Source organism: Saccostrea cucullata, unplaced genomic scaffold (assembly GCF_032062105.1).
Source record: "Saccostrea cucullata isolate Sc308-1 unplaced genomic scaffold, CSIRO_AGI_Scuc_v1 ctg193, whole genome shotgun sequence".
Classification (NCBI taxonomy): domain Eukaryota; kingdom Metazoa; phylum Mollusca; class Bivalvia; order Ostreida; family Ostreidae; genus Saccostrea; species Saccostrea cuccullata.
Window position 1 is genome coordinate 105,023 of NW_026926125.1, and position 25,755 is coordinate 130,777.

General features: G+C 33.1%; 1 protein-coding gene across 9 annotated transcripts; it reads right to left on the reverse strand.

The window, feature by feature from the left end:
- On the reverse strand, window positions 1-23,854 carry LOC134270862 (uncharacterized). Of its 9 annotated transcripts, XM_062753107.1 has the most exons (5): window positions 23,777-23,854; window positions 23,522-23,661; window positions 22,587-22,835; window positions 12,395-12,464; window positions 1-5,261 (listed from the first exon to the last, which is right to left on the reverse strand). In XM_062753107.1, exon 5 carries the CDS (start codon window positions 4,424-4,426, stop codon window positions 2,045-2,047), a length of 2,382 nt encoding a protein of 793 aa, XP_062609091.1. In that variant the 5' UTR covers window positions 4,427-5,261; window positions 12,395-12,464; window positions 22,587-22,835; window positions 23,522-23,661; window positions 23,777-23,854; the 3' UTR covers window positions 1-2,044. The 9 variants fall into 9 exon arrangements, with proteins under 9 accessions (XP_062609091.1, XP_062609095.1, XP_062609094.1 ...); XM_062753111.1 differs by lacking the exon at window positions 12,395-12,464; XM_062753110.1 differs by lacking the exons at window positions 22,587-22,835; window positions 23,522-23,661; window positions 23,777-23,854 and adding an exon at window positions 21,951-21,971.
- Window positions 23,855-25,755: the final 1,901 nt, after the last annotated feature.

Sequence of the window (25,755 nt, forward strand, 5' to 3'; positions counted from 1 at the left end):
TATCAGACATACAGTTTATTTTGATTTAGTGACAGTAAATGCTACATGGATAGAATTAAAATACACCTGTACAAGCAGCTTGAGAACACCTTTCTAGTTCAAACTCTTTCAAATGTTCACAGTCTTTTATCACAGAAAATTCGATGTGTTCACAAGTACAAAATATCCTGCAGTTCATGGACATCAAATTAAAAAAAAAAAAAGAATCAAAATCAGGCCACCATTTTAAGTAAATGTACATGTATGAATTATAGGCACCCTCAAATCTATCTTAGAGAGAAAAAAACAACTTCCAAAATATATGTAAAAATTGGTATAACACTACCCTATTATACTTTTTTTACAACCAAATTTTTTTAAACGAATTGAGACAATCATAATACACATTCTGTGCAGCAGTTATGTTTTATTCATCTAAATCTTTTTTTATTTAATTGTATAAACTGTTTTCTTGAAATAATGCCCTAATTTACATTGGAGTAGAAAAAAAACTTAATGTCTCATTTTAGCAGTTTTATATCTTTATCCATAAAAAGAATATCTTGTTATCAAAGACTTGATAAAATATCTAGTTCACATCACCAACCTGTACAATATACATGTACATATTGAGTAAATTATTTTCCAAATGAAATGTTTTGCTATCTGAAATTTTCAAACTATGTTTCCTGATTTTAACTTTTTGAGTATAAACTTTCTGTACTTAAAATGTCAAGGTTTAAATATTGACCGTAATGGTTTAGCCTGAGACATAAACTGAAAACTAAAAAAAACCAAGGGCAGATAACCATACAGTTTACAAAAAAAACAATCTGAAGTTAGGACTAGTATAGCACTATATAAAAACTGATATCATAACTTGACAAAAAAATCAAATGTACATCCTAGCTGATGTGGCCATAAAATTCAACAGAATAAAAGGTTACAAAAGCTGCAAGAATGGCACATTTAAACAAATCATACTTAATACAAGTACATATTCACCAACAATGTATGCAACAATAATTGATTAAAAATTTAGACTAAAAAATTAATGAGTGATGATATTTGGATTAAATTTTTAATACATTGTAATACATCATGTTCTAGTATGTATATAATTTGCATTTTGCATGCATCAAAAGTTTAGGGGGAGACACAGATCCTATACAAAATTCATTCTTCGTTTTTTACAAAGTGGCCTGCACACAAAGCGTTATAGAGCATTAGCTTTGATTATTAAAATCTTAAAATGAATAAAACTTTTAAAATTATAATTTTAAAAATCCCTATGGCAATTTAAAAAAACAATAATTCAAATCATTATAAAGATCTGAAAATGATAATTTACTGGTACTTAACCTGACCTGACATTGATGACTCCAAGATTCAATATCTTAGGTGTCTGAATATTTCTTTCTTTCTTTATAAAACATAAAGTAATGTCTGAAAAACTTACAATAAAAAGTAATTCTTTATTAAATTGACTGCATGTCCCAAAATTAAAAAAAAAACAAAAAAAACACAAGCTTGCCCTTTTTTCAATTCCTGCACAAAATAACATTTAAAATATTGATACCCGTACAAAAATAAATTGCCAAGGCAATGAATACTTTGAAACTTTATCTCTGTGCAAATCAAAATGGATGAAAAAGTAACAAAATATTAACAATACAGTAAATGCTACATGTAAAAAAAAAATGTGCAATATTAAAAATGCAGGTCAATCACTGAATTTATTTAAAACAAAAATGTTTTGTATATCCAGTGCTACAATACATTAATTTTATGAATTGACAAAATTTTTACATGATTATGTATGATTGGTATCTTCAAAGTTTATGGAAATTAGAACATTAAAACAATGATGAATTTATGGAACCCCTGAGAAACTGAATGATTAATTATAAGTTAGTTTGACAAAATGGCAGATAATTTATGACAGTGTTGATAAAAGAGATGATAAAATCATGTTATTGATTACTACATGTATTTCTCAATCAAACATACTGATCAGGAAAGATAACTCTTAAATGCTTGTCAACCATTTAGGAAACCAACTTCTTTACACCAGTGTTGACAACTTTGTGCCTGAAGGAGCAACATGTTTCACAGTTCTAAATGGTTTATCATAAGTACTGCCATTAGGTAGGGCTTCTAAGCCCCTCTTCTCAGCATACCGTCTCAGTGGTCCATCTGGCAAGGTTGAAACATTTGTTCCAGACTTGATAATGGGTTTTTGAGGTGGCACAGTTTGACTTTCTGTACTTGATTTTTTACCTGCTACATCCTGATTTGAACCACTTGATTTGTTCTTCTTTTTACTGAACATTCCTCCGAAAGGATTCCATGAAGATTTAGATTTGGAAGAGACACTTGCTGAGGCTGCCCTTGGTCTTGGTTCATTTGTACTGGCCTGATTTTGAGCATCCACGATCCACTGTTGAGTGCAAGGCATTGCGTGGAAACTATGCCTGCAGGAAGCTGGTCTCTGTAACTGATCACTGATATTGTCCCGAGTTTGAAACAATTTTTGAATGTCTGCAGAACTTGCAAACAGGGGCCTCCTTCCATTTTGAGTTAAATTATCCGAAGACGAAAAGTGCCCTTTTCCTGGCATTCCAGGCAAAGTCAAGTTTTTCGGAACTCGAATATTGTCCATACTCATGTTTGTGAGTTGGTAGAATCGTCCATCAACAGAACCAACCCCAGAACTTGCATTTGATCTATACGAGGAACTCTCTTGTGAACTATAGTCTCGAGAAAGTGACACATTTCGTGGCAGGGATCCAACTGAAGACATGGGTGGTGGACACAGTCTTTCACAGCTCTGATCTCCATACTCCTTCCCATAATATCCTCTGGGGTTATAATAATTATCACTTCCATAATTTTGCTTTAACACTTTGTCTTGGAAGTAGAGCACTTTGGAATCCTCTGTTTTGACATCGAAATCTTTGTCAAATCCATAGTAATTCCTGTAATTGCGATCCATATCGATCATTTTGTCATATAAATCACCTTCAAATTTTTCAAGGTCAGAGGTCACAGATTCCAGAGTGTCGTCTGCACTTGAAACATTTTGAGGAGAATGCCTCATTTTCACACTAGAACTCCTTGATCTTGACACTCTGTCACCACTATTTTCACTAACATCATTGGCTTGAGTATTATCCTCTTCTTCAATAATGGCAAGTTGTCGAAGCTGTTCCTGTAACGAGCTAGATTCTTCTTTGGCTTCGGCCATTTTGGTCCTGCGTCGGACAGCCCAGGTAGTTTTGGAGGAGTTTTGAATTGCACTGTTATCCTGCTGCGTAGTTGAGGTAGCTGTGGCTAACTTAGGTGCCCCATGAACAATAGAAATGTCTGTGTCTGAAATCACATTCAGAGAAGTCAAACTGGAGGATAAAGGAGACGACACTGTGGTTCCTTGACTTGAGTTTGTTCCGTATCCATCATCCGTATCTTCGGATTTTGGAGACAACTGGCTGATGCTCTTGGTGGATTTTTTATCAGCTTCCCGAGGTTCAGTAGGACTTTGAAACTGAATTTGCATATCGTTACTGAATATTGTTTGCTCATCCTTTTGGGTTTTATATTTTTGCATGCTCTGTGTGATTTTGGTCTGGTTCTTTTCCTCCTCTGCAGTTGTCATCATGATCATGGTATCTGCAGAAGAATCACTATGGTCACTCGCAGAATCCAAGACGTCCAGCATGTCAAATTTCTTCCACAGTTCCTCCGTTGACTCTGGTGTGATGTGATTCAGAGGGGGACTTAACACTCCATTCACAGGTTTCTCCTTCTCTTCTTTAGTCCAGATTTGATCATGTTTTGTCACATTAGTCTTTGTAAGTGGCTGAGGATGTGTCCTGACACCATTATGCTTATCAACAGTTTCTTTTCTAATAATTCCATTTGGAGGTGATATTGCCTCCTCTTTAGAAGGATATGATACTGGCCTTTTACGGATGCGAGGAGGCAATTTAGGGGGAGGGGTTTCCCTCCCTTTCTCAGTTTCCTGAAATGTAGAAGTCTCTGTCTTTTTAAGAATTCCTCTCAACTGTTTCACTCCCCCATTCACAGTTTTAGTTTCTTGTGCATAAGAATTCTGTTCGAAATATTTTGTTAAGAAGTTTCGATTTCCGGAATGGAGACTTAGCCTCTCTAATGCAGAAGTTACTTTGCTACCACATTTGGCCCCCCTGGGGGGTAAAGGTGGTGTTTTGTCCCCATCACTTCCCATCTTCCCCTGCTGTGAAGAAATGTCTAATTGGTGTCTATGATGGATATCTTTACTAACCAGGTCTGATTGTCCCTCCTGGGGCTGTGAATATACTGTCCTGCTATGTCCTTGTGCCTGTGTGGAATTTTGACCTGGGGTCACACCAATCACTTGAACCATCCTAGCATGGTAAATATCATTTTGCCCTGCAGTGCTGGTCATTTTTACTATCTCTTTGATATAACAAGATTTCTGTTGATCACTTCAAGTCTGCCTTGTTATTTAACATGTCACACGACTGGTCAGACTTCATAATATCACTGAATTTTGATCCAATTTTAACCACTGTTGTATTTATCTAAGCAGTCTAGTAGAAAACACATAGAAATCGTCTTTGTCACGCCAGCCTTCTCATGCATGATTTATTAATATTCTTGAGGCTTCCTTTATATTTTGAAAAAGTAATTGATCATCATGATATCTTGGTAATAACACACTTGTATTCCTTTTGTTATGTATTTTTGGGGGGCTGAATATATTTTGTGGAAAAAACTTCCTTCACTCAGTAAATCACATTTAAAAATTATGCACACTGATATGAAAATGAAATCCTTGGCAAATTTTCTGAATGTTTTTTGCTGGTTATAAAAATCCTGCCTTGAATATGAAATCACTTCCACACATCAGATAAGACATTAAATAATGCACATTACGCTATTTATCTCTCCTATAAATACAGTAATCTTGTCTACAAGTTTCACTCAGAAGATAATTTTTTGCCTCCTAGAAGATACCTGCCGAATCTTCTATAAACAAAACTAATCGATTTTTGCAGCAGAAATTGCAGCACGATGATTCACACAAGTTATAAAATCCGGAATAAAACAGATGTTGAAATCTAAACTGCAACACCGCTCCAACTCTCCGAAAGAAGTCACGAGAAAAAACTTTTCCAAATTATCCGTTGATGAACTGTTTGCATTGAACCTTGACACCTTTTCCAATTTTTGCAGCTGGTCTTGGAGTTATAAATGGCCCCTGTTCTTTGGTTATTTACCTAAAGAAAATAATCACAAGAGAAAATTAGAGGTCGCTCTCATTAATATTCTTTATGACAAATAAATTTCGTAGGCATAAATTATCTCTCTAAAGTGACATTCAGCTATTTATACATAATATATTGCTATATAAATTTTTCACACCTACACATGCATGCAAGAACAAAACTGGATTTTTTTCTCACAATATGTGTAGAGGTTATCCTAGTTCAAACCATTTTTTCTTATTTACAAAATATTAAAGATTGCTAATATGTACTCCAATAGGCTTATCTTTCAAGATAACAGTAAAAAAAAAAAAGATAATTTTATAAAGCTCTCAATACTAAACATTGAAAAAAAAATAGAGAATATTTAAACAATGTTGGGATGTTGACAAATCACAGGCGATTGGTGCATCACTGATCAATCACCATTATAGATTGATAGATTCAGAGAGATCAAAGGAAGACCTCACGCATCAACCTGTCCAAATTCCACTCCATATGTTCTCCTTAAATAACATGTCAGCACAAATGACAGAGAAAAAAAAAACATAATCTCAATTAGCTAATAAACTAAGCCCAAAGATGTTGAAGTAACTTTTTAAACTGCAGGGTAAAATAACAAAAAACTAAATTCCATTTTTCTAAGAATGTTTTTCCACCAAAAAATTTCACTTTTTCAATTTTGAAATAGATTATCAAGAGATGTATCATCAACAACTTGTGCAAGAATGATAAAGCACAAAAAACTTACTGTACTTGAACAAAACTCTGTGCATCGCCTCAAAGAAGAATAAAAAAAAAATAGTATACAAAAAAATCCACTTGATGAATGTTAGAAGATAGGTGTCTGCTTAACACAAGTAAAATAATCTGGCTCAAGAAGTTTTTGATACAAGTGTGGAAGAATCCCTCTTGTTTACAGAGAAGATCAAACAACCCGTTCCAGACAGACAACTCAACATGTTGCATATGGCCACTTAAACCACAGCAAAATGCTTCTCATTTCATATCCTTTAGTGCAAAGCCTTCTGATTTATTCAATTATACTAAAATAGAAACAGATGAGTCATGAGTGCGCTCCCCTTAAATGCACTGTGATTAATTTATGAAGGCAAAAAGAGAGATAGAGAATCGCCAGAGAGAATCCGCTTGATTTGTATGTTGTGACCGTCAGAAGGAACAAGAAAAATCATGTATCTTACAAAGTAAACACTTGTTCTGAGGGTAATCATTGCAACTTTTACACAGAGGTGTACTGCAAAACTAAAGACACCAAGTCCGAAGGTCAAAACGACTCCCAGACAGGCGAAATGACACATCACAAAATCTGAAATGGCAGGAATATTATGCAATGTGTAGTGACAAGATGTGTTAATTTAGGTGTCAGAAAAAAACATTTACATTTTGTCATTTGTACGCAAAACCATGCAGTACACATAAATGCTAATTCGTAAATCATTAAAAACATATTTTTGTCATGGCAGATTCACTGAGAAAGGACACGTCTTCTTTTTCTCAGGTCTTCTTTTTAAAATACATGTAAGAAGATATGAGTGATAAAACATACATAATTATGTTGAAGACTGAATTATTGTGAACATAATAGAACATCATGTAAAGTAATTGGCCATTCACAGTCGAGTAAATCCAATTTACAGAATTAGGATGAATTGCGTAGGACAAATAGATATACCCCATACTCATAGGATAAAGTTTAATAATGAAGCCTTCTTAATATAGAGCTGTTTATCATGAATTTAAGTTTTTATTCATTAACAAGTAAGTTTTTAAAAGAAAACTTGGTATTCATTTATTATAATAGATGTTATAATCAAAGAAACTATTGATCTGTATAAGGTCTTCCATAATCAGAGTTTTTATTTCACACTTCTAAATGCAGAACTCTTAATAATGATCCTTAACTAGGTCTGTAATGACTACACAATCCATTAGTACATTTTCTTTGCAATGAAGAAATACAAATAACTTGATCAATAAGGAGTTGTTTAGATCATTAACAGGTACTAAAAGGAACACAATCTTTAGTTTCACATAGAAGTGCCATATCTGATTCCGCAAGCCTATTACCTGCATGTAAAATGACCCAAATGAAAGACGGAAACTAAAATGTATTTATTCGGATAAAATATCATTTTCATATTTCCCATAATGACACAGCGCAAAAGTTTGCCCTGAACGTAAAAAAAAATTTTCAATTTCATTGTCTGAAAGAGAGTAATACAGTATTTTTAAACACTGGCCCTCAAACTTGGAGTCTTTCCTATATTTTTAACACCTTTACATAACTAGTAGTCCCACATTAGCACACAATTCACACCCCGCTGGCAGACAGCGTTTTGTTCAAGCCAATTTTTTTTTTAAATGTATATTTTTTTTTCGGAGGGAGAGTGAGTCATAGCCCTCTTCTCTCCTGCAGATTAACCTCCTGTCAGGCGATTTCAGGTAGCATATTACAAAATACCAGACCCCAAGGAAGGAAAAACGCCATATCTTCTCAACACTGTATACCTGCATAAAAAATGTCTTTTTCATTTCATCGTGAAAGCAAACAATAAAAAAATTATATTGAGCCCCGAAAACAAAACTACAAAATAGAAAAATTTTCCATTAACACATTTAAATGTAAGTTGAACAGGTGGGGCAATTTAATCTCAGCCCAGATCAATTCGAGATGTTGGGTATTGAATTCAATCACTGAATGATGCAACAATTCAAGTATGCCCAGATATATATAAATGAAGACAAAATTTATGTGAATGAATTTAAATGATAATGGCTTGCACTGCATCAACCACAAACAAACAAAAATGTAGCTCTTCACCTATAGCTGACTTTTCTACCTTTTTGGCACAGTCTTCATGATATGGATTGCAATAATTGCATCTGCGCTTGACACTCGCAACAGAATAATAATCGACAAACACACCAATGCACACAGGATTTAAACAACTAAGAAAGAAGTCAATAAACTTTCCAGAGCCAAATTCAATCAAGTTTCACAATTCCACACATATAAATATCAATCGTTCATATTTTGATATCGCATTTATTGTCAGAGTACCTTTTCGAGAGATCTTTGACTTTTAATCAATTTGGCAATGTGCACGGCTCCTACAAAGGCATCCAAAAATTAACATTCTTTGATATAATCCCATAAAGAACTCCCTGGGTATTACCTCGAGCAATTTAACTTCCAAGAGATCCGTAACAATGATCTTTTACAAATGTCCTACAATTATAACTTGCTTGGTTTGTCCATTCCTCAGTGTTCATTTACTGCACCCTATTTAAAAAATACCATTCTACAAGTTAATCCTCAAACCATCTCTGTTGCCAAATTCTGTTAAATATTTCAAAGTCTAAACTGTGTTATGCTGTTTTCCATTTGCATGTCAGGTAAACTTTTATGTTTGACAAGATAGGAATGCAACAATCAATGCATTGGACAAATATTTGAGTTCAAGTCCGGTGTACTTATCACTGTGATGACAGCTGACAACATTTTTGTCACCCTCTCTCTCCTATATTTCCCCCCTCCTTTTAGCCGGTGACACAATAATTACCTATCCCCCTGAATCAAAAGTTGAACTCACTGAACTAAACCTATTTTACAGACTAATTCAATGTGATATTGATGATTTTAATTTAAAACATTTCTTTAACTTGGACACTCCTATTCAGTGGTCATTTATAAAACACACGGATCCTTTCAGTCTTGTACCAGATGCCCCCACCTTGAGTTTTTCTACTTTTCTCCTATACGTTAACTCACCCTTTTCCCCCACATTCAGTTTCAATTTCAGAATGATCAATAAATCTATTGACAAACATTATTCATTGTGGGCGGTTTCCTAGTTTTAGAATTGTGGGAATTAGTACCAGAGACTCCATAACAATACCAGCCCTCATTCTCCATTTACCTGTTTCTACTGTTGAGATTAATCAACAGAAATAGAAATTGCTCAGTAAATTGAATTAAACTGATTGATTGAAAACTATCGCATTTAAAAATAGTTTGGAAAGCTCCAACTACAAGCTACTTTAGTCCATTTTTACTCAATACAGTAGAACATGCTTATAAAGAAGTACCAGGGATGGAAAATTTTGCTTCAGTAAAAGTTTTGTTTAAGTTTACAATATATTTCAGTCATGACAAATGAAAATCACTCCACTATAAGTGTCAATATGTTACAAGGGTTTCTGTTGTGTTTTACTGTATAAATATGCCAATCATCAGAAGACATTATAATAATATGTCCATAATATTTGATTTTTCCAAAATTTATATCACTTTTTCTAGCAAATTTTTTCTAGAATATAGAGCAAATCAATTTCTGCCCAGTTATTTCAAGTAGTAAAATTATACTGCACAAAAACATACAGACAATATGTCCATGAATCTTTCATGAAATGATCACAGTCAAGCATGCATACTATTACCCATATATATGTGTCCAGTCAGCAGAAATTCCTTTAACATTCATGATCTTTAGAAAAAATCTACAAGGAATGTGCTCCAAGTCAAAGAATCAGACAGCCAGACTAAATGTTGACTCAATGGAATCCAGGCATGTGTTAAAAGTCACAAAATGTCCTAAAGGCGTAATGTAGTCCTGGTACTCAAACCAAGGCATACCAAAATAAATTAGTCCAGAATTATTTAGAATCTCACTAGTCAAAATAAGAAATAAGACTGGAACAATCCAGCTATTCGATATGAAAAGTCCCCAACCATTAGTGGTCAGCTAGCAGCAAAACTGTTTTAATTAAATCTCACTTGATCTGAGTCTCCCAGATGTATTGGAATACAATATCAAGAGCAATCTGTATAAACTTTTACTCCAACAGAAAAATTCTATACACTCTAAACTCTAAGGAAACTTACTGTATAGAAGCTGTAGCTAATGACAGTTAATATTCAAATACATGTATCTAATGACTTCCAGAAAATGAAAATAAAATATATTGACAACTTCCTCAAAATGGAGGATTAATTATCATTACAATTCATTACAATATAATTAATCATTCAAATAATTTGTAAAATGAAATAACTTCTGTCATAACCATTACCTACAAAGTAAAACATAAAATTATCTTGTAAGTAAAAATACCACACCTGACGCCTGTGAATCTACAAGATTTCCCAAAAGATTGTAAATCCTTTTTGCTTTTTATACATTAATCTTTTACCCTAGTTGAAAAAACAAAATATGAAAGCAGAACTAGGTCACTGTTTTTGCCCCTGACACACTGTCCATCATTTCAATGTTTACCTGCGAAATTCCGCGAATAATTGTTGTGGAGTCAATCCCACCAAATAATGTTCTCTATCCAATACACTGCGGCTCCTTAAGATTCATCCACTGATTTAAATCAACATCCGTTTAAAATTTTAAAAAAAATGAAAACCACCAATTGATAACAAGTTATTTTCTCAAAAAAATACAATCACAAGGTATTAAAGAAAGAATCCTCCAGTAAAAATGTGTGTGTAATTATAAACAGGTAAAACAGTCTTAATCGAGGCCTGTGTGTTGTGATCCCATCCCACAACTTGGAATGGCCATAATGCCTCCAGTCAATATTGACATTATTTGTACTTACAGGTAGGCCCTATTGACAGGCGGGTAAATTTATTACCAGCTACAATCTATGAAAGCTACAGATAAATATTGTTCAAGTTTAAGTACCCTGTATCAATAAAACAGGTAGAAATTATATACCACGAGAAGCATTGTACACTTCACTCCATGAATATTTCTCTCTGTGCCAGAAGCCGCAAGTAAACAGCAATACTGCATAGTCTTTTCTGTGTCAAGAATTTAGTTGTTTGTAGTAGCTGGCAAAGTTGATGTACTCTTATTACAGGGATGTAGATAATTAATGAATGTATACTGCTCAGTTATCTGGAAACTTGTTTTTTATGCTACCGAATGTGTAATAAAGAAAACAGAAGTTATGCCACAAATCCGTAACGTACACTACAAAACACTATCCAAACAAATATATGACAAACATCCAACAAATATAAACATTGTTTACAGATAAAAAAGAAAGAAAGAAATTGAAACCATACCTATCTTAAGTATCCATTTTCTAAATACATGTCCAATCGCCCTGAATACATAATATTCTTATTTCAAATAATAGAAATTCATCCCATTGAATGGACAGCAAAAGAAGACTAGAAACCCTGTAGATTTGTGTAGGTGCCCTCTTGGGCAATAAATAACACTACTGTAAGAATTTGTAAGGTAACTCCCATAAAATAGCCATGACCATCCCTCATAGCAGAGACACACAATGTGTGACAACACGACATAACACTTATATTATTTCCCTGTGTAAACTTAGTTCAAGAACTAGAAAAAAGTTTTCAATTCAAAAAATAAACCTATGTCTTGTGTGAGGTTACAGGATATATGGGGGAGTATTTAATGTACTCTTTCAGTATTTATTCATGTCGATTTTACAAACGATTCACAACGAACTGTGAAGTGTTGCTTTCTATTTAACCAGGCAACACCAAGACAATTTTAGAACATATTGTCTACATGGGATTGTCCTGGGATATGAGAGTACATATATCTTTTCAGGTGAACTGGATGCTTTTTATAAAGTTAAAATTTTTAAAAAAATGCAAAAGAAAAGTAATGAACTTGAACTTATAAGTATTTTAGAAAATGTGCCAACTGAAGTAGAGACGAGATATTCTTGCAAAATCTTGCAGAATCAGAACTCCGTAAAATATGTTTTTAAAAAATTTCCATAATAATCCTTACAATTATCCCCCCCCCAATCCATTAATTATGTGTACCTTTTATCAAAAGGACCATCTTGATTGAATGATTTTACTCAAATTCTAAGTACATGTATGACCAAACAATGAAACAACAATCTCGAAATTTACATTTACAGATTTATATTTCTTTACCTTAAAATCAAATCCCAAACACAATGCAGACTAACTTTGACATTATGTATTACAAAAGTCACTGGTATCAATAAACTTAGAAAAACCTACTATTGTTTTGTATTGTGATAGAAGACAATAGCTTTTCTCTGTACTTTAATCTGCTACCTTCTTGCCTAAAAGTCAGATAAGAGTTTTATCTACTCACCATCCAGAATTTCCAAGGCATTGAACCCAGTTCAACAGCTTAGGAATATTTACTTCTGACATTAATTCCCCTGAAAGAAATTAAAAATCCATTTTTAACTCCTTGACATGACATTCTAGCGTTCTCAAGAACTTTAATATCATACAAATATATCTTATGGCTCCTTTACGAACAGATTAACATTTTTGGAAAAAACCCTCCACTGGGTTGAATGGGCAGAAAATAGGATTATTGCAGCTTTCTATAGCAGCGGTCAAGAGTCTTTGTTCCTGCTAAACCCAAAGTGTAAAAAATGACTGTGAATTAGCAACTATGATGTAAAATGTACCGGTTGGAATGACCATAACTCAAAACATCAGTCAGACAACGGCTTAAGCAGGTTTCCCATGGCTTTAAGAGGATCGAGGCTGTAACAAATCCATTACAAATTACTCTATTTAATGGCCCATACTTGAGGAATAACAAATCTATACACAGAAACAACCCTTTTTGATCAAATACCTTGCAAACTTTTAGCCTTACAAATGTCTTTATATGTAATATTTCGAGGTTAATCTAAAGTTAATGATATTGTACTTTTGTGTCAATTTTGATACACCAGTAGTTTCATGATACATATGTACTCTAAAGACTCAGTAAACAGTTTTAACTAGGCTATCATGAAATCAGCAAGAATAAAACAAGTGAAAATTAGTGCTTGGATATTTTGTGCATATGGCATATCATGCAATATGGCAACAATTCTACTTTAAATTTTTAATATCGTAAATCTGGAAATTTTTACGACGATTTTATTATTGCAGCTTTCTATAGCAGCGGTCAAGAGTCTTTGTTCCTGCTAAACCCAAAGTGTAAAAAATGACTGTGAATTAGCAACTATGATGTAAAATGTACCAGTTGGAATGACCATAACTCAAAACATCAGTCAGACAACGGCTTAAGCAGGTTTCCCATGGCTTTAAGAGGATCGAGGCTGTAACAAATCCATTACAAATTACTCAGATTATTTTGCGAATATGGGTCAAAATGCTGTTGATTAATTTTTACGTTTCAAAATTTTGTGAATGACCACACTAGCTGCTTTGTTAACATTTTCTTATTGGTGATTTATTTTTAAGAAAAATATTTTTGCGAATGCAATGAACTCGCAAATTTGCAAATAATTTATCTACAGCAAAAATTTCCAGATTTACGGTATAATGTATTATAATTATTAACATTATGTCTAATCTTTTAACAATATTTTTTCACAATTTTTGTTTGTTTGTTTCTTATGACCATTGGTATAATAGTATAATATTATGATTTATGATTAAACAAATATAGGAAAAGTAGATCACCTTGACTACCACAAAAACACTAGAACTTGTATGATCTTCATGTAACTATCATAAATGTGACTCCATGTCATAATAGCTCAGTATTAAAACTACAGTTATGAACAAAATTTATAGAAAATAAAGTATTAAAATTAGCAGTGTACTTTGGTTTGTCTTTAAAAACGAGTTTTTGAAAAATCAAAATCAGGAAATTTAATTGTTAAAAACATTTTTAAGACAAATTAAACAAAACCTAATGGCTGCATTGCAGCCAATCTGGCACCTATAAAAATTCTCTAGAAAGGAACACAATTCAGACCACAAGTCAGATCATCTTTGTAAATTTTTAACCCTAATTTATTTTTAATTACAAAAAATGGGAAATAGCTATGTTTTTTCTATAAAATGAAACATAATGGTTATTAATCTAACACTTTAAATACCTATAAAGATCACAAAAAATAAACTGGTTTTTTTCCTTAAAAATATTTTTTGTTTAATAAATGCATCTTATAATAGCTATTTCAACAACTAACTATACAGTTTTCAAATTCCTGGTTACTGGCATTTACATAATAAATGTAAACCACATCATTTGAAACTTTTAGAATTGGCAATATTGCTTGAAATGTAGACTCAATTGTCGAGTAAAACGGGACTTATATTTCCTGTTCACTATTTTAATTTAAATGTAAGTTTCACTAACTTCTACTGGTACAAAATAATTAGCAGTGAATTTATTTTAAGATGACCTGAAACAGATTGAGATCTTGCAAATTTTCAAAATAGATATAGGAAATTTACATTTTTTTTTTCTTTTTCATAACAACTTTCTGACTCTATATTTTTCAATAGCTTCATGAATACATTCCTCTCATAGAGCAACAGAAATATAGTAAATTTTTAAATAATCAATCCAGAATTTCAAAGCAACAATAAACTGAGCCCTCTATATATAATAGGTCAAGTCCACCTTTTTCTCCGATTTATTTCCCGACGAGATGTTTGTGTGACAGAGAGTGGTTTTTCTCTCTAACGGTTCCACTTCATGGTCATGACTTTGATTTCTATCAACCTTAGAACACTGTTTTCCTACTCTGTCTCTCTCTCTCTCTCTCTCCATTAACATGTATAAATATAATAAGTACAAGCCAACCAAAATCTGATCTGAGCTATTTATAAACTTGTATTGTTGACTACACATGTGTTGATAATGGGACTCCATTAAAAGAAGCACCTTAAAATTTTATATGATTTGTAAAAACATGGCATAACAGTAGTGAAATCTGAAAGGAAAAGTTTCCAGGCTAAGTAGTGTTTTTTATTTTTCTTAATCCAATGTGGGTCTCTACTTGACACATTGTTTTCTTTTCCTTGGGGTTAAAACAGATAAAGCCTCACTAAGCAAGGATGGCACAATATGGTGTGTATACCCTTCAGTCAAAATCCTAAAAAGACTTTCTCTTTCGAGATGTCTAACACTAAAACCATGCCTTGAAGTATTAAACTGAAAACAAACATATGGAAAACAGGGGCTAAAGAAAAACCTATGGATTACATAAAAGTACACAAAATGAAAATTTGAACTTATTCATTAAATATTAAAGATGAAACTAAATATGGTTTAGGAATGAATCATAGTGGAAATTTCTGCCCAAATAACAAACAACAGCAGTTTTAATTACAAAATAATCATGTAAGACCATCTCAGTTCATGAAAACTGACCCTTCATTGAAAGAAACCCCTTGAGTATATTATTGAAACTTAAGGTACAAATCACGTTCTTTAAATAATGGCAATATTCAACTAAAACTGGAAATTTCAACACAACATACCTGAAAATATCTAGGAGTCTGTTTTGACATATATAGTATAACAAAAAATGAGCATCGAACTTGACATGGGAAAAGACAAGGAATGCCTACAATGTCTTTGTTACAGCATTAATGTAGGGGATGATGGGTCAATCTGTGAATATACACTAAGTTACCCAGTATAAATGTACTCCATAATATTCATCATCTATCTTACAGTAATGGCAAGGTACCAATCTATGTCATTTATGAGACAGAAAACCTTGTTATGACATATCACATGTTCATGATTTTTTGGACTCTTCCTTTTTGTTGAAAAACATGAAAAGATACTGTATGTTTATACTCTCTTATTCATGGAAAAATTCTTTAAAATGGCTGAACTCAAAAGTTTTGAGAAAAACTGAAGACATGTATCTGACAATTCCAGATACTGAGGTCACAGTAATTCAAGGTGCACATCCTTGCTTGTTTGATGTTGAAAATTCAACTGTATGTATCCCACTTAATGCCATATCATATACAGTAAATCCATTACCGTGGTATATTATACATTGTTTTCAAAAAATAAAGTGGTGCAAAAAATAAAACCATCCATATCACAAACCAGTTCATAAGACAGGGGTAATACTTTTCAAGAAAAATTGAACCTTATCCAATAAAGCAGGTAATTCCATCTAAAACAGCATTCTGTATATGCATCTAAAATAATTTGAACTTCTATTTTGCAACATCTGATATAATGAAATACAGTATCTATTTTGCAACTTATATTCACATAATTGCAAGTTCACAATTTTGGGGCCATCGAGCACATAAAAGTACATGCACTTACTGATATTTCTCTATTTGCGTCATTCTACTGAATGGAACTGACTTTCTGTGAAAAAAGTTTTCATTAACAATGCAAATGATACTTCAGATTAAGAATATTAAACAGTTAATTCACAAAGGCTTGCAATAACTGATTTTTAAAGCTTTCAAAATATTGAAACTCACCATTCATCAATCAACCCCTAGGAATTCCTTCGATCTATTTGTTTTTGAAAATACCTTGATGGAAAATGACCACAACACTGCATAATTTTTTTGTCCTACGTTCACCCAACATCTATAATAGTCAGTTAGAAGATTAACAGTTCTTGGTCCCTTGCTGCGCTCTTTGAAAGAAAAACGTTCAGGGGCATTTAAAGATTTTCTTTAGACTTAATTTAGATGCTTTTGTCCAGCACAATACTCCCGAGCACTTTGGAATAATGCCACTCAAACATTAAAAACTGATAAATACTGAAAATATTTCTTTTCTTCCATATCACTTCTATTGTATTGCTGCTTCAGTAATACGCAAGTTGACCTAGATTTCAGATCTTCACTTGCTGCACACCATACATTATTTTTTTCCCTGCATTACACTTTACACCTTTTCTAAAATTACGTGCTTTGAATTAAATTGAAAAGAGCTACCTTTGTTTGAGAGATCTGTCGACGGAAAACGTTTTTGCGTGCTTAGGTTTATTTATTTCATGGAAACAAAAATGATTTTTCATCAAAATATGACAGTTTAATAATACATACAGATGTCCCATAACCACAATGGCCTGTTTTGAATGGATTATTTTCATATTTATACCTGGCTCTATATATGCTAGCTCCGACAATATGCACAATAGGCATCAATGCAGCAATAATTATAGTTTTGTACTGTGATGCACGGAAGTTTGTTGAGTAATTATGTATTATGTAATTCTGCTTTGAAATTCAATGATCAATATGAATTCAATCAACTCAATATTAGTAATATTCTATACAATCCATCGCAAATTGGTCTGTACAATTTTAAAACAAAGCAAATATACAGGTATGACTGTTTTAATCAAACTGTGCATAAAAATCCCAATTAAATCAAAGGATTATCAAAGCACAATTTGTCTGCACCAGGCTATAAATAGATTTACCAAAAAAAATGTCCCAAAAGTAGCTTGGCATTTTCTAAATCCCTGCAGTCTATAATAGATAACAATAGCCTCTTCTGCAGATCAAGCTATCTGGGTAGATAATAATTCATTGTTAAATCCTCACCACAGGAATACAAAGGTGTATTTACTCAGATCTGACGCACCTGATAAAGGCTATAGCTCTTATCTCGGTGAATACACAACTCATCTTTTGCTGAACTTCTTTAACCCAAAGTTTAGCAGAATCAATCCTACCCTTATGCAGAAGTTTAGATAATGCTTTATACAAGGCACACAGAGAATTGTGCCAAAGAGGTCAACTGTGGCTCCACTCTGATTATGTACAATGAAGTTCATATCATTTAACAATTGTTTTGAAGACCATAAATTAAAACATGGTCACAAATAGTACAAAATATAACTAATGGAAGGGTTGTAATGTAAGGAAAAATCAAGTTTATCTTCTTTAAATTCCATTTCCAAACAGTGATACATACTTGTCTTACACAATACCAAGGAAAGGGAAGATTATGGAAATTGAAAAGGGGGGAGGGGTACTGCAATAAGGCAGATACATTGAACAATCAAGATTAATGGAAAACAATCACAGGTACAGACATTTAGTTAAGGAAATAGGGATACATGTAACAAGGATGGAACAATCTATAGTGAAAATTCCAGCACAAATGAAGCCACAACACACAGGTACCTGTTACACTATATCATAAATAACAGTCCCACAGCTGAGGCTTGATAATCAAGACATAGGATCTACACTTAATAGGTACAACTGACTGAAATTCCAGCACTGATATCATATTCCTACATCATACACCAAAGGATCAGATAGCCGTTAGAAAAAAATCAATGGAGGCTAAGGATACACACTATCAGATACTTTAAAAAGCTGTTTATAGAGACATCAGGTAAAAATATATATGGCAGGTATAAAAAAAACAATAATTACACATAATATACAAGATATACATGACAGGTATATTTCAGGCTGTGACTTATTTCTTAATTATGCAAATTACCAACTCCAAGGGGGTCTCAGAAGAAGAGAGGATCATTATAACTTTTTTAAACCAATCATGTGTCCTTGAGAATAGTAAGAATGCTCCTTATTTAAGTATAATCAGACAAAGACCCTTTCTTTGAAGTTTGGTTTTTTTGTACAATAACGGAATTCCTTCAGCGCTTAATGTAAAATGCAAAAACATTTATCTCCATTGTAAAAATAAGAGGCCTCAGTTGTTTTCATTTTTATATAATTAAATTTCAAGAGTATGATGGATGCAGAGTTGATGACCATAACAGAGAACAAAATCTTAAACTGTATTTTGAGAAGTACATAATTAAAGATATGAAAAAAACAAAAGAAGTCTTTCAAGTGAAGCAAAACTTCAATTGTGCTGGTCTACCTACATGTAATTTACAGGACAAATCACATTTTAATGGTATAAGTGTAGACAGGCCTCCATTTACACTTTCCACCAAGCCAACTTTCTCCCCAACCTTAAAGGCCACTCAGAAAAAGGAATTTGACATGCCCAAAATGACTTTTATGGACCTTTTAAGAGTACGAAAAAGGCATGTCATAATGTGTTTGAAAGCCAAGTATAGAGGCAGGGCTAATAATTGACCGCATTTATTGATCACCTGCTGGTCAGTTGAATGGGGGACAATACTGATCACATGACCTTAGCATGCCACGCATTCTTGGAGCCTTACTCTGGGCCCTCTCCTTTCTGTTTAGAGGGTATTTTCTCTTTTATACTTTACTTTATATTTAATTATATGAAATGACATCATGCAAATATTTACAAGTTGGTTATCTTGAACTCATGGGACCAAGAAAAAACCTCGAGATATCCAAGGATTCTTCGACTAGATATTGAGGGAATAATGCTTAAAGAATAAGTAGTTTGAACTTCCAAATCACTTTGGCATATATTTGTTGACAATTTGGTTACAAGATGCTAAAATAGGTTGAAAAATGAAATGTTGTAATTATTCAAAATGTAAAGTTTATTGGGTAATATATACTAAATGGAGAGGAAAAGTACTAATTAACTTATACGTATGTAAAAAAATTATTGATCAGTCAGTACAGTTGCCAAGATGCAGTGATTAATAAGAAAAATATATGATGAAGCAATCACTACTTAAATGAATTTTCTCATTTACTCTCATGATCTTGTCACTAGAAATCGATTAGAACTACAAACTTGTATTTGTTGAAAATTAGCGCATAGCTGGGCCATATTATTCTGCATAACAATTAACACCCTTCCATAGCGAAAAATCAATAAAGCAATCAAATTGTCAATACACTAATAATGACGCTGCAGATTTGGTATATGACTGGAATAGACAATTAAGAGAGCTATGTATCAATCATATAGACCTAATACAACTCCTTGTCCCTCATAGAAAATTTCCTTGTAATGATGGCTCAAATACTTCCTCTTATTATAATACAGCTGGCAAACTATTTTGCTTAGATAATTAATTGTAACTCCTTGAATTTAACTTTTCTCAAAATGGAAATAGATAACTTTTGATTCAGAACTCAGAAGTGAATAAAATTCTTTGATACTTAAAGAAAATTTCTTGAACTCTACAAAAAATGAAATTATCTTAAAGTATATGTACATGACTGGCACCTTGTTGAGTAAGCCTCTTACATGAAACATGAATGCTTTTCATCATTTTCTTCAAATACTTGTTGCAAATTAAGGGGTAAATAAATTAATGCTTAACCTTGCTTTTACCAATGATTTGTGCCCTTACAGAAGCAATACAAAACATTCCCTGAGATTTGAATTGCAAATAAGTCATAATCTAGTAATCTTTACCCTAAAGTCAAGTGTTCCCAAAATGATCATGAATCCCCTTTCCTTGGCCCAGAGCAAACACAGGTGTTTAAGAATGCAGCACAATATACACAGCCCTCGAGAGATTTTTTCGTGATTTATCCCTCGGAAAAGAATCTTTAAAGGAATTTCGCATTATGTAAATCATATCACTTTAGGAATTCAGAAGAAACCTGAACATGTGCAATTGAAAAAAATACAAATTGTTGGACAAATCCGAGATGGGATTAAGACCTGCATTAAGGGGGCATCAACCCCGGGTGAAATACCCAGAAAACGGTACCCCCTACTTGGACCCGAATAGGATTTAGGCTTATTACGGAGATCAGTTTCACTATCTCTGTGATCTCGCCATGAACTGCAGATAATCCCCCTAAGTATACTCCCTGCTTCTACTATACCTACATCCTGATCCCCCACAAAGTTGGGGGTATCAGTCCATTACTGTTTAAGGCAGGATATTCTTACAGCTTTATAAGCAAATCTGTCCTCTGCGCATACTGACTTGCTGATACACAAGTAAGCTTTTAATTATGGACAGAAAATATTGTCAGCAAAATAATATCTCTTTAGAGCGTAAACAATGAACTTGGTGATTCTTTATAAAAATTTAAAAGTAGAGACTAGGATTTAGATAAAATTAAGTTAGGAATAAAACCCTTAAAAGTTAGGAATAAAACCCTGAAATCGTAGCATAAAACATAAGAATTTAAGAAGCAGGATAGCAATACATTAAAAATTGGTAAAAATGAATCAATCAAATCAGTAAGAAAAGGGAATGTAATAGAGAAATCATTTGAGATTTGCTATACACTTCAACAACACAAGAGCTAGCTGCTCTTGATCTTTACTTGTATGGTGTACGTTGTATAAAAAAACCTGCCAAAACTCTTATTATACACAGAAATTACTTTTTGCTTCATTGCCTCAACTCTTAAGTCAATTAAGAAAATTGCTGTTATTTTGAAGATGGCAAAATCATTACTTGAAATAATTACATTCATTTAAAATTCCTGCGGCTGTTGAAAATGTGTTTAATTGTGACAATGCACTACATGACATATCATTACAGTTCGCTTTTGTGGGAAAAAAAGTTATAAAGATGTGTAACTTGTCCTTGTCTGAAAAATCATTACAATCACATAAAACCTAGCCTATATGAAATTTTTAATTGGTTTGAAAACTAAAATGCTTTTAAGAAATTTAGAGTACCCCATTATTTAGTTTTGTGACAAAGATCTGAAACATTGCAATGTTGAGTAAAAGTTCTTATATATTTGCTGGTAAAAAAAGTTAATTGAATACATGAGATTTAGAACATATCACGTAAACACGGTAAACCAATGAAACCATATGTACATGATATAAGTAGCACAATGAGTAAAAAATTGAAAAACAAACATATGCTACTCATAGAATACAGCTAAAATCAAAGAAAATTTTTCAATTTTGACAAACAGAACTGCAAGATAAACAAAATATACAAGAGAACAAAAAAATACAAACCGCAAATCTACGCATTCTTAGGTTGAGCCAATGCTGCATTAATCAAGACAATATTGTGTGGATACGCACGCCAAGGACTCACCTAATCAAATCTCTCTAACAGTGGTTTGTTTGAATAAAGAAAGTTCTCTTTGTTATCCTAAGATTTGCACAAACATGGCATACGCAATGCCAGGTAATTTTACCTGCATTTCGACCAATGTCGACAGAGTAAATTATACAGGTGTATCTCGGTAATCTACGTGTTGTACCAACATAAGACTCAAATAGCTGGCATGCCGGCCCCTTTAACTCACAGCTCAAGTGTCCCTATCATTCTAACAAAGCATGATTTGGACAAAATAAGTTGATCCGGGAGATGCAATATTGCTGCACGTTATATTTAGGCAGGTGCTCTCCGGTGAGATAATTATATGTTCAGCTGTAAAACTTATTTTCATTTGATTACACAGTTTGCACAGAAAATGAAGGAGGTTAAATTTTAAGTAATCATCACCTCCATTGAATAACAGTCAAGAAAAAAAGTGTTTATCCAGATATGGAAAGATGTGGTGGATTAATTGCCTTCAAGATGGCACCTTGGAGACACCAGATTATCATGCAACTATGCAGCATTAAAAACAACACAGGAAAAACAAGTCCCCTAGCAAAACAAATCAGAGCAGCACATTTTGCACAACACAGGAGCCATGGGGAAAAAACACTGTCTCAAACTCACCTCTTACAAAAACTGCAGGTAACGAAAACTTTGGTCCATACACAATTATTGGATGAAGAGAAAAACTTTTCTCCAAATACGTTATATCAAACTTCCCAATAATTCAGTAATGGCACAGGTACGGCACGGTAGAAAACTTCCAGGTATCCCAGCACCACTATGATTAAGCCGTCAATCAAGCGTACATTTCACTGTCGGTCGTAAAACACATCCCCTGGTGATGTATAGGCTTGTAATTTGTTTGGATACCTAGAAAGAAAATGGATGACTATTACTGAATTTTCAAGACCCCTGATGAAAGGGCACATTATTCGTTAAAGTATCCCCCCAGAAAAACAAACTGACATCTTAGATAAGACATGTTCTGTTCCAAGTTCTGGAACTCACAATAACTGAGGTTATTCCTACATTCTGTTCAGTTATTGATGTTATTTCTTTTACAGTATGGCACATGAACTCATTTAATATTTTAAAAAAATGTTTTTGCTGTCTCATTCTTTGATTTTTTCCTTTGAAAAAGAAAGGTGTAAAAGATCAAAGATCTTTCAATGAAACATAAAGAGTAAACACAGATTTCTTTTTGTCAATGAATGCATAATTCATATATTGCTGAGTTGACATAATTTTGATGGAGCATATATATAGCTGTTGAACTTGAACACTTTCAAATGTCTCTGAATTGGAAATATAAATGCTTACCTTTTTGAAACACTATTCTGTTGATAGAAATTAGTTAATTAAAATGTGTCCATAATAGCTTTGAAATTTCATGAAAAATTTACTTCAATCAAAAATTATGATCTTCTACTCAAGAGCTTGACAATCTTGTTGACAGAAAGAAAACATCACACTAGGACTCAAAACAAAGGTGGCAATGTGAGAAAATTTTCCCACCTGTCCCCACTACCTTCCAGGAATTCTAGTCTCCAACATACCTGGGTTCAAACAAATTGGACTGGGGTCCTTCCTCAGAAGAAAACAGAACACCACACTGCTTTACTGGGTATCTAGCCTGCTCCGCTAGGATTCTTTTTGAAGTACTAATGCTTTACCTCCAAACAAAGGCCTAGCGAACCTGAATGAAAAATTAAAACATCAACAGAAATAGAAAAACAAAAACCTAAGCACGTCTCTGTCAAAATGACAGATGAACATAAAGGAATTGTTACAGATAAGAAATGAATACACACTGATAACGCGGAACTTCAGATTCTGATGTCCCGGCTACACCCAGCCACCAGAGATATCCTGTTTACTTTAATTCACCTGAAGAAGAATGTTCAAAAAATGGGAATAACCTTAGTACAGTTGAACAATTCTTCGGAAACTGACACCATTTTTTTTTCTGTTGGGGCATGTCAACAAAACTCTCTAAAAATTCATGTTAAGAGGAATCTTAGTCTTTTAAAATGAAAGACCAATTAAAGCAGTTTTCCTTACAGATTTTAAAAAATTTTATACACAAAAACTTGTTTACCTTTCAAATACTTCAACAGAATCACATCATAAATGATTAAAAAGGATAAATTTCTTACAGTACTGCACATGCAGCTATGGTTGGGATGAACATGCTGGGAAACAAGATGGATTCATCAATGGAATTTACTCAGGCCTGCAAGGAGTAATAATTCAGAATTAATCAATAAAGATTGACCAAGGGGCAAGCTGCATATGGTGGTGATTTAGGGTGAATTTTCTTAGAAATAATGATCCGCTTAAAAGTCAAAATTCTTGATTATAATTAGAGAATGTAAATTCACACTGAAATAATTCTATACTACCATGGTAATTAAATATAATATGGATTCATGATTACATGTTTTAATCTGTTACAAATATAAATCTATAAACAAAAATTACAGAATATCATAAGAAAGAAAAAAACAAGAGTATTATGCACTCAACCACACTGGACAAATTATCCATTTTCAAAAAAGATATTACCTTAGGAGGTCATCAAAGAGAAAAGAGAAAGGTCACCATCGTCCATCATAACAAACAATACCTGTGTCACCTGCAAACAAAGATGTAACAGATGTTAAAAAGCTCATTTAGGGATCAAAAGCAGAGAAAACTAAACGTTACCTGTGTGAGTTGTAAATGTCACTTAGAGGTGCGAAATACACTGGGGTTTGAAACATGGACCCTCACTGGGAAAGCCATCTGTGAATTTAATCAGTTTGTTCCTCTCCTGACAAATTTTAAGTCTAATTAATCATGGAGTGTTAATTGATTTAATGGCTTTACTGATGACTTTCTTCCTACACGATTTTTGGCTTGAGTCCATAAATGTCACCATCACCCAGAGAGTCTACATTCCGAAATAATAATGACATTGTTATCTCTGGCTAATTCGACTGACATAAAAAGATATCAGAGTTAGAACAAAAACAAATAACTTTCCTTCCCTTGAAGAGATTTTATTGTAACAAGTGGTGCTCAGTTGAGTGTTCTCTGTATTGTTAGCATACTAGGACCCACTATTCTGTACAACACCCAAATTCCAGACAACCCTACATGATAAGCAGATGTGAATTAATAAGTATTGTTTCTGTGGAAGCAATTAATTGTTTCTTAGTGTATGCCAATTCTGTTCCCCTGTAATTTCACACAAATTTTATTTACCATTTGTTTCAGCTTCATACTTCAAGGGGTTTTTATCTTTCCCATATCCAGTCAATCTATCAACACAAAGAGGTGATTTTTTTAGGACCATCAAAATTAATTACTGCTTATATTATGACAACACAAAGGAAATCATTCCAATATTTCAGGGCCTTTTACTATTCAAATTTCATTAGACACTTAAAAAATGTCCACCTAATCTCATTTTGCTTCAAAGCTTTTCTTTCAAGATAAAAACACAGTAGATCAAATATTCCCATTAATCAAATTGTTTTGCTCAAATATGCTCGAAATCGGTGACGCCAAAAAATTTATAGCAAAGCCTAATATAAAACACCAAGTGCCATCTAGCCCCTCTCATGTTCTGGGTCTCAATTTATGGCGACAGTTTATCAATAAATATAAATTCATGATTTCTAGGTAACCTCGTCAAATTTCCCTCCAGAAGATAATAGATTTTAGCTAAGCTTATTTGCCCGCATAAAAAGGGATATAATAAAAGTTATAATAAAATTTCTGTAAATCACCATAGACTTTACTGCAC